Here is a 9,698-nt window from a genome sequence, read left to right as displayed (position 1 = left end):
TGAGGCAGAATACCTGAAGGTCCCTTATTGTTATGGTGACAAGCTCAGTGCGACATTGGTGGGGTCCGTGTTTGCGGGGCAACTACCTCCGTTCATGCGTCCCAGTGAGTCCCAATAGACCTGAATGCAGCTCCATGTCTTCACGAGGCACCGACCCGTTCCCATTCATGTTCACATATCTTTGACTTTTATTCCTCCAAACGCGCCATCGATCCATTACAAAAGAATTGACTATCGTACGGCTGCCAATCTGCTAGTTTCATTTGAGACGACGTCGCTCGCAGTCTAGCGCGCCACCAGTGCATTCGACCATCCACTGCTCTGACCTACGTATAAGACGGCAACATCACCTTCACCATCGGGTTAGCACGACATCATGTCGGCAGGCATGAGTGGTCGGCGTTTGATGAAGGAGCTGGGTAAAGTGCGCAAGACGACCCTCGGCACTTTTGATACGCGTATCAAACAACTGCTCACACGTCGCGTGTTAGATTCACAACGATGGGCTTCCTCCCGGGATTGAGCTGGTCTCGTCTGGGGAGAGTGAAGCCGACAACAGCGACTGGCTGCTCGACATCCGCGTCCTGGACGACAATCCCTTATACAAAGACCAAGTCTACCGGCTGCGATTCAGATTCCCGAAAGCATATCCGATAGGTACTTACAATCTGCACCACCTGTCCTCCCGTAATTTCGAGACTGAGCAACTGACGTCCGTGTCAAGAACCACCCGAAGTGACGTTCGAAAACCGCCCCGACCGACCGATCCCCATGCACCCTCACGTCTACTCAAATGGCATCATTTGCCTCGATCTCCTTGGCAGCCAAGGCTGGAGCCCCGTGCAAAGTGCGCAAAGCGTCTGCATGAGCATCCAGAGCATGTTGACCAGCAACAACAAGAACGAGCGCCCCGAAGGCGATGAGCAATTCGTCAAGATGAACAAATCGAGACCGAGGGATATCCAATTCTTGTATGATGATAACACTGTTTGAGCGGAGAGTAACATCAAATTGCGTTTGCTATGGCGATTGCGGCGATAGTGGAATATTAGGTCGAACTGGAGTGATCTGGTATGGCAATGTGTCGGCCAGCCTCGTGCAGAGATCACGGCTCTAGTCAGAAGAACGGCGTATTGGTATTGCTTTCTGTATAATGCGACGCGGCATCCTACGCCTTGATCGCGAACATATGGACCATGAGCCGCGTCAAGGCGAAGAGGGGAACTAAGCACTGCCATTTCTAAGAGCATATTTCTGCTTGCTAATTCCTGAAGGAATCTAGCATCGTCCAAGGAAGCGCAAATCATTCAACTCTCTTGCATGTTCGTTACAAAGACCACACGTCTAACCCAAGTGAAGAATGGCGATCACCTCCACCATCCATAGCACTATAAGGTACATGTAGCGAATGACGTCGCCAAGTCGAGCATTGTGCAGGCAGGGGTGGGGGAGTGATCGGTCGGCGCCCGGGCGGTTCATCACGCCCCGCAGCCCGTTCGACGAACCTTAACCTGAGCTCCAACGACTGGAGCAGCTCCGATGCCTACCTCCAGCATCTTCACCGCTCAACGCTCACAACGAATCTCTTAGCCCGCTGGCCGTCCCATTGACTCAACCTCTGCCTGCGGTGAGCCGTCATGGCTCCACGCACAGAGTTCAGTATCGATCAATTGCGCAACAAGGCTCGCAAGGACCTGCTTTACTTGCTCGAGGGTGTACGTAAGGCTCTCTCTCGCTCCCGTTCGCGCTTTCGTGTACGTCTCAGCTAATCTCACGCTCGCTTGTCTAGGTCCGGGGTAAGAAGAATGTGGTCCTTGATCGCAGCCTCGTCGGTCCGGTTGGGACCATCGTCAAGGTCTCGACACTCCAGGAATACGGCGTCGATAAGTTTTTCGTCCTCGAGAACGACAATGTCGACTCAACACAGAGCAACGTGGTGTTCATCGCGCGAGGAGAATGCGGGCGTCATGCAGAGACGATAGCAGGTCAGTCGCCCACATCGACACTCAACCGCCGTAGCTTCACGAATCCACCACGGCATGCGAGCTCGAGTGTCGAGCTGCGTTGCTGACGCTCATTGTAGCTCAAATAAAGCGGGTGCGACGCGAAAGTCAGATCGGCCACGAGTTTCACATCTTCTGGGTTCCACGACGAACACTCGTATCCGATCAGTTGCTCGAGGAGGCTGGCGTCCTAGGTGATGTCAACGTGTCAGAGCTGCCGCTTTCTTTCTTTCCCCTGGAGAAGGATGTCTTGTCACTCGAATTGGACGACGCCTTCCAAGATCTATATCTCTCGAAAGACATTACGCCGAATTTCCTCGTGGCAAAGGCCCTCATGGACATACAGACCAGCCACGGGCTGTTCCCGCGGATAATAGGCAAAGGAGACAACGCCAAGCGAGTTGCTGATCTGCTTGTGCGCATGCGACAGGAGGCTCTCGCTGGCGAAGACTCAACCGAGGCCAGTCGGGCGGGACTGACACCGAGTACAACGAACGAAGGTGTCATTATCATTGATCGTGAGGTCGATTTCGTGACGCCATTGCTCACGCAACTTACATACGAAGGTCTCATCGACGAAGTCTTCAAAATCCAGAACAACCAGACCAAGGTCGACACAACCATTGTTGGAGCGCAGGCCCAGTCCTCTGCAACAACGTCACAAGCCCGCCAGCAAACCGTCCAACTCGATTCGAGCGACAATCTATACGATCAATTGCGCGACGCCAATTTCGCCATTGTCGGTTCATTGCTAAACAAAGTTGCTCGCCGGCTAGCTGAGATGCAGTCGGACTACGAGGGAAAGCATAAGCAAAAGAGTATCGCGGAGCTCAAGGAATTTGTCGGGCAGCTCCCGGCATATCAACAGGAACACCGGAGCGCGCGCATTCATACAGGCCTGGTAGAAGAGATTATCAAGCATACACGCAGCGATCAGTTCAGAGGATTGCTCGAGGTACAGCAGAACCTCGCGGCTGGTGCAGATCCCTCTACGCAGTTGGAGCGTATCGAAGAACTAGTGGCGCGGAATGCACCTCTCCGCGAAATCCTGAGGCTACTCTGCATCTACTCGTGCATATCGGGAGGTATCAAGCCTCGGGACTTTGACCATTTTCGAAGGTTGATCCTGCAAGGATATGGGCATCAGCATCTGCTGACGCTGAACAACCTGGAGAAGCTGCAACTCTTCTTGTCGCGATCATCGTCACTTGCCAACATGATACCCGTGGCAGGCAATGGCAATGGAACCAAGACCAACTACTCGTATCTACGTAAACAGCTGCGGCTCATCGTGGACGAGGTACAGGAGGACGACCCGAATGACGTGGCCTACGTCTATAGCGGCTACGCTCCGCTGTCTATCCGACTTGTACAGTGTGTCCTTCAGAAGCAGTACTTATTGAACGCGACAAAGGGTGGCACTGGCGGCGGGTCTGGCGGTGTGGCCTCGGGCGTAGGTTCGCAGGGCTGGCATGGATTCGACGATGCAGTGAAGCATGTTCGCGGACAAACTTTCTACGAGCACCAGAAAGGCGAGGACAAGGCCGTCAAAGCGCGAGCTTTGTTGTCTGGAAACGGGAGCCGGCAGACGATGTTCGTGGTTTTCGTGGGTGGTATCACGTTCACTGAGATTGCTGCCCTGCGCTTCATCGCGAAGCAGGAAGAGAGTAAGTCGAAAGCCATGTATGATCCCGTGCCCACTATTAACGCAGTGTCAGGCCGGCGAAACATCGTCATATGTACAACCTCGATCATTAGCGGAAACCGAATGATGGATGCAGCCCTCGAGACAGGCTCCTTCGCGAAAGAGCAGCCGGTCGCTTCGGCGTGAGCTTCAAGGCGACATGCTCTGTCGATGAACTGGATGCAGTGACAGAAACCGGCCGTGTTATACCCAATAATTAAGGTTGACATTGAGTTTAACAAGGATCATGTTGCCGTTGGGATGTAACATTGAATCCGAATCGACGGAGTCGGAATTCTGGAAGTGGCTCTCAGTCAGGACTTAGTTTTGCACGTGACTAGCGACTCGACGACGCCTTCAGCATCGCCAGCTTTGAGGGGTGGCCAATGGAAGCCCCCAGTGTCGGTCTATACCATCTCCTTCCATACCCAGTATAATTCAAATATATCCTCCAAATATTCCCTCTCGCTTTCGAAGAAAAAAGGGACACCCACTTGCCAACAAAGAGTTTGTGCTCCTGCATCGCCGAGGAATTGACTTACTCTGTGCCAAGGGTCAGCAACAGCAGCAGCCAACGAAACCATCAGCCATATGTTATGAGGCATCATACGATCAATGCAGTTCACTGACTTATATTAGAGGCATGGAATAAGGTCTATTCTCTGTCGAACAATGCATCGATCGTTGACGATAGATCGTTTGCGCTTGTACCCATAATATCCCGGCGTGGCGCGCTCTGATTGAGTTTCACGATATCATCGCACGTCTTATATCGTGCCACGCTAGACAAGACGTCGTCCATTACGACCTACGTTTCTTCCGATGGCGGCAACAGCCCCAGATCATACATATGAGGGCCTCGGTACGACCGATGAGAACGCTCGTGTCTGGAAGGCAAATTGCTCCACCGCAAATTCGAACCATCATCACGCGGCTCACCCTACGAGTCCAATGCCATCCTCAGACAGCCATGCGCGCCATATCCGGGCATCATCGCCTCACAGCTCGGCATCGTCTGTGCTCTCGGAAGTCGACGTCGATGCATTGTCCGACATCCGATCCGTGAATATCGATAGTGACGAGGACATGGACGACGTGGGGTTCGATGATGTAGACGGCGGAGAGGACGATGAGGCTCTGGGGATGGTCTCATCAGCCATGGATATCAGCGGGTGAGTTTGGCCCCAGGTTACTCCTGTTCACTACATGATGGTGCCGCTCGCGGAAGGTGAGCTTCTGAGTCTGACCAAGTATAGCAACGAAGACGAGGAAGGTGACAATTCGCACAACAACGATATCGCACCCCAGAACTCGGTCGACGGTGTCGTAGACTCATTCGGGTCGTCTTATTCGGATATTTCAGATATATCTTCGGTGCCGTCAGACATCTCCAGCAAGGCTACAACCCCTGTAGATGCAGAGGGCGCTGAGGATCATCGGGAGGAGGAGGAGGAGGAGGAGGAGGAGGAGGATGACGGCGGTGACGATGAAGAGAGCCGCGAGGACGCTTCTCAAACCCCGACCACCACGTACCGCCCGTCGTACCACCACGACATCGACCGCCTCGCCTTCAACGTCCGCGCAAAATCATCGATCCCTACCGATATTTCCTCACAGCAATATGCCTCTGAATGCATTTGGGCTGCCGAGACGTCGAGACTCAATCCATATGCTCTACATCCCGAGGAGTATCTTTTGTTCCGACATCACATTTCACACGCTCAAGTAACGACGTACCTCAATATCCGCAACGGCATTTTGCGTCTATGGTTAAAAAACCCTCGCACAGGCGTGACGCGCAAGGCTGCCATAGGATGCGCCAATGCTCGTTGGTTCGATGCTGCAAGTGTGTGCTATGATTGGCTTCTTCGGAGGGGTCACATCAACTTTGGTTGTGTGGACATCCCCAGTTCAGGCCGTTCTTTCACCGGGGAACCCCCGGCCAAGAAGGCCAAGACTGTCGCTGTGATCGGGGCTGGCTTCTCGGGCCTTAGTTGTGCCCGCCAGCTGGAGTGTCTTTTCAAACAATATGCTGATCGCTTCCATGACCGTGGGGAGGAGCCACCTCGCGTGGTTGTGATCGAAGGCCGAAGCCGGGTCGGCGGTCGAGTGTATTCTCGAGAGTTAAAAACACGTCCAGAGCAAAACAATCCGGCTTTTGCCAACAAGCGGCATACAGCTGAGATGGGCGGCATGATCATCACCGGATTCGACAGAGGCAACCCGGTGAATGTTTTGGTCAGAGCTCAGCTTGGCCTGTCGTATCGTGCGCTCACGCCTGACACGACGATTTACGACAGTAATGGGAAGGCGGTCGACATAGATCGGGATCAACAGGCTGAACAGCTCTACAACGACTGCTTGGACAGGGTGAGCGAGTTCAAGCACCTGTCACAGCCCTCCAAACTCATTGAGGGCAACAGTGACCTCATCGAGGAGGGACGTGACAGTCCTGGCGACGGCAGCCGGACGATCATGCAGGCCGAGAAGGCAGCCGCCGCGTTACCCCATGCATTACCCATCTCAAAGCAGAGCGTGCCGGATAAGGTGAACATGGTGCCCGTCTCCTCTGACAGGGTGACTGGGCGCGTCCACATGCAGCCTGGTGTTGCCGCAACACTAAAAGCTACAGAGAAGGCAAAGATGATGGGGTGGAAAGTCAAGGCTGGTTCTCACGAGAACGACAGCATTGACTTGACAGCCGCTGCTCAAGAGGATGATGCCACACTTGGCTCCGTTCTCGACCACACAATAACGCAATACCAGAACTTTTTGGACCTGAGTCCTCTGGATCTGAGACTTCTCAACTGGCATATCGCCAATCTTGAGTACAGTAACGCAACCAGCCTTCATCTGCTCAGCCTCCCTCTCTGGGACATTGACGCTGGCAATGAATGGGAAGGGGCACACACAATGGTCGTTGGTGGATATCAGAGTGTCGCCCGTGGATTACTGCAATGCCCAACTCCACTCGATACCAGGATGCAGCACCCTGTTGAATCAATCAAGTACAACAGTGCTGATCCTCAGGAAGGCTACGCCACAATCGTGTGCGAAGATGGGACCGTTGTGGAGGCTGACAGTGTTGTTTGCACAATACCACTCGGTGTCCTCAAGCGAAACACTATCAAATTTGAACCTCCATTGCCCTCGTGGAAGCAGGGCGTCATCGATAGGCTTGGGTTCGGGATCTTGAACAAGGTCGTGCTGGTGTACAACAAGATCTTTTGGGACGCTGATCGAGACATTTTTGGCGTTCTTCAAAATGCCCCTGCCCGTAGCAGCACCGCCCAGCAACATTACGAATACAACCGCGGCCGCTTTTTCCAATGGTTCAATGTCACGCATACTACGGGTTTGCCGTGTCTCGTTGCGCTGATGGCAGGCAAAGCTGGTTTCAAGACTGAGTGTACGGACAATGCCTCTTTGGTCTGGGAAGCTACCAATGTCCTACGCAGTATCTTTGGCAACGACGTGCCATATCCTGTTGAAGCTGTGGTGACCAGATGGGGCTCTGATCGCTTTGCCAGGGGCAGCTACTCATCAGCTGCCCCTGGTATGAAACCAGGCGATTACGACGCCATGGCCCGGCCCATTGGCAATTTGTTCTTTGCCGGCGAGCATACCATCGGCACACATCCTGCTACAGTGCACGGAGCGTACCTGTCGGGTCTGCGAGCTGCTTCTGAGGTCCTGGAGGAAATGCTTGGTCCGATTGAGGTGCCGACGCCACTGGTCCTCCCCAAAGACTCACTACTCCTTCACAAGCGGAATCAATCGGCTCTTGATCCACGCCGGGCTCGTTTGGAATCTTACGAGCTGGATGTTTGGGCTCATGTCCGCTCCAAGATTGGAGAGCGGCCTGTGGCTCCTCCCAAGGGCGCCGTGACTGCCTTCAGCCTGTACAGCAGGCAACACTACGATGAGGTGAAGGCAAAGTGCGAGACGAATCGCAAACCAGGCAAGACTCGCTCCATTGGCAACGAGGTCCGGATGAAGTTAGCCAAGATGTGGAAGGCGACATCGCCAGACGAGCGCGAGCCATTTGAAGAGCAGATCGCCGAGAGCAAACGTCTCCATGCCGAGGCCATGCAGAAGCACAATCAGCTCTGCGAGAAATGGGACCAAGAGGCTTCTGAGCTGCGGAGCGCATATGAGAAAGAAAATCCCAGTGTGCCCGGACCAGAGGAGCTGAACAGCGAGAGCTCGACTCCCAACAAGTTCCGACGTGCAAAGCCAGTTAGCTATGCCGAGACCTGAGGTACTGTACCATTCCTCCGTGTATATAGTAGCTGCTTAGCGATTTGCTTCATGGTTGTTTGGTGTTTGGGAATGGTGGTTTGATCCCAGGCCTAAGTGCACAATTGGGTTGAGGCTTGCATATCACTAGATCGTAATGAAATGACATTACGAAATTTCTCATGTCCAAAAATCTGAATTGCACGATGCATGCCGTACTAGGGAATTTGACGATGTCTCTGTTACATTGTGGCGAACACGGTGGGACGCCGGGGTAAAGTAGATTTGTACAAAGGAAAAGAGGTTCTATTCCTGCAGCTGCCCGCTCAATTCGCACATTGCTCGAGCTTTACATGTCCGCCGACGCGGTGGCACCAGTGATAATCTCGACGAGCTCGTTGGTAATGACGGCCTGTCGGGAGCGGTTGTACTGGATCTGGAGCTTGTTGATCATCTCACCGGCGTTCTTGGTGGCGTTCTGGATCATTGTCAGTCGTTTCCCACGTAATCAGAGGAGGGACAATTTCACTCACGTCCATGGCGTTTCGACGGGAAGACATCTCGCAAGCGTGGCCCTCGGCAAGAGCCCAGTACAGGGAGTTGGCGAGGGAGTACTCGCGGAGGTTGGAGAGGGACTCCTCCTCGACCTCGAAGGCGGAGAAGTTGGCTACACAGAGCTGTTAGAGATGACTGCTACCAAGACGACCTTTTGCCTCTCGATCCTCGATTCACTTACGAGACTGGGTGATGGCGTCCTCGGAAAATGCCTCAATGAAGGTAGGCTCGTAGCTGGTGGCGTTGATGAACTTGTTGTACAGGATCTTGACGTCGGTGTACTCGGTAGGGAGGAGAGCGACCTGGTCGGCGATGGCCTGGGCATCGGCAAAGGTGGGGACGTTGCGGCCGACACCAGCGAAGGTGAGCTGGAGAGACTGGGGGTTGGACCTCGACAGCTGAGCACGGCACTTCTCGCCAATGACAACGAGGTCGGAAGAACCCTCCTCGGCAAAGAGCTTGCGGATGCGACGAGAGAGACCAGAGTGAATACCACCGCAGAGACCACGGTCGGACGAGCAGACGATGATGAGGGACTTCTTCTCCTCAGCCTCGGGGACCTTGGTCTCGGCGGCCTCAAAAACCTCCTGCGAGGTCTCGCCGTACTTGCGCGACTCCTCCATGGCACGGCTAGCGCGAGTGAGCTTGGTGGAGGCGACGACCTTCATGGTGTTGGTGATCTTCTTCATGTTGTTCATCGACTTGAGGCGGTCGTTAATCTCGCGGAGAGTCGCGTAGCCAGCGACACCGGCGGGAGCAGCAGCGGCCCTGGAAACACGTCCATCAGCATTGTTCCTACTCAGCCGTTCCGAATTTGCCCTGATCCTGAATGCGCGGTCGCAGTTCCTCCTGTTGGTCGGTCGCATCTGACTCGGCAAGCAAATTCTTGTCCGTCCGACTTACCGAGTGGGCACCGCAGCCGCAGCGCGGAGAGCTGGACGAGCCGTGCGGGACAGCATGGTGGCGTTTGTAGAGATGAGGTGGAAGAAAATCGAGCCTCTGCCAGCGGTGGCTCAATTGATACGCGAGATCAATTGATGGGAGTGACGTTTCGTAAGGTGAGGATGGTGCTGCTGTCCCCGGTCGCTAGAGGTGGTTTTCCTGAGGTGCCATTTTCCCGGGAAATTCCCGGGTTGCTCAGGATCACGTGAGGCGTCTCTTTGCGAGGCGCTCCCAAAGGCGGCTCCGATCTGGGCCGCGTATGAGCTGGGGCATGA

General features: G+C 54.2%; 3 protein-coding genes across 3 annotated transcripts; 2 read left to right on the top strand and 1 right to left on the bottom strand.

Moving 5' to 3' along the window:
- Nucleotides 1-376: 376 nt before the first annotated feature.
- Nucleotides 377-993, top strand: F5Z01DRAFT_633788 (ubiquitin-conjugating enzyme/RWD-like protein; the record flags this gene model as incomplete). Its single annotated transcript, XM_046261986.1, has 3 exons — nucleotides 377-424; nucleotides 492-657; nucleotides 725-993. 3 exons carry the CDS (start codon nucleotides 377-379, stop codon nucleotides 991-993), a joined length of 483 nt encoding a protein of 160 aa, XP_046120937.1.
- A 644-nt stretch (nucleotides 994-1,637) lies between these two features.
- On the top strand, nucleotides 1,638-7,947 carry F5Z01DRAFT_679750 (Sec1-like protein; the record flags this gene model as incomplete). Its single annotated transcript, XM_046265552.1, has 8 exons — nucleotides 1,638-1,715; nucleotides 1,790-1,985; nucleotides 2,084-3,670; nucleotides 3,716-3,830; nucleotides 3,931-3,990; nucleotides 4,196-4,307; nucleotides 4,474-4,859; nucleotides 4,944-7,947. 8 exons carry the CDS (start codon nucleotides 1,638-1,640, stop codon nucleotides 7,945-7,947), a joined length of 5,538 nt encoding a protein of 1,845 aa, XP_046120936.1.
- A 148-nt stretch (nucleotides 7,948-8,095) lies between these two features.
- Nucleotides 8,096-9,615, bottom strand: F5Z01DRAFT_647383 (ATP synthase gamma chain). The gene is made up of 4 exons (XM_046262979.1): nucleotides 9,385-9,615; nucleotides 8,663-9,249; nucleotides 8,460-8,593; nucleotides 8,096-8,404 (listed from the first exon to the last, which is right to left on the bottom strand). Exons 1-4 carry the CDS (start codon nucleotides 9,438-9,440, stop codon nucleotides 8,276-8,278), a joined length of 906 nt encoding a protein of 301 aa, XP_046120935.1. The 5' UTR covers nucleotides 9,441-9,615; the 3' UTR covers nucleotides 8,096-8,275.
- Nucleotides 9,616-9,698: the final 83 nt, after the last annotated feature.

Source organism: Emericellopsis atlantica (assembly GCF_019669845.1).
Source record: "Emericellopsis atlantica unplaced genomic scaffold F5Z01scaffold_5, whole genome shotgun sequence".
Classification (NCBI taxonomy): Eukaryota; Fungi; Ascomycota; class Sordariomycetes; order Hypocreales; family Bionectriaceae; genus Emericellopsis; species Emericellopsis atlantica.
This window is presented reverse-complemented; position numbering and strand designations above follow the sequence as displayed.

What these genes read in the sequence shown, in the direction of transcription:
- F5Z01DRAFT_647383 (XM_046262979.1), bottom strand. Translation starts at nt 9,440, where the DNA reads ATGCTGTCCCGCACGGCTCGTCCAGCTCTCCGCGCTGCGGCTGCGGTG. An exon ending in GCGGCTGCGGTGCCCACTCG is followed by an intron (nt 9,250 to 9,384) that starts GTAAGTCGGACG and finishes ACGTGTTTCCAG; the next exon opens with GGCCGCTGCTGCTCCCGCCG. An exon ending in GGACGCCATCACCCAGTCTC is followed by an intron (nt 8,594 to 8,662) that starts GTAAGTGAATCG and finishes AGCTCTGTGTAG; the next exon opens with CCAACTTCTCCGCCTTCGAG.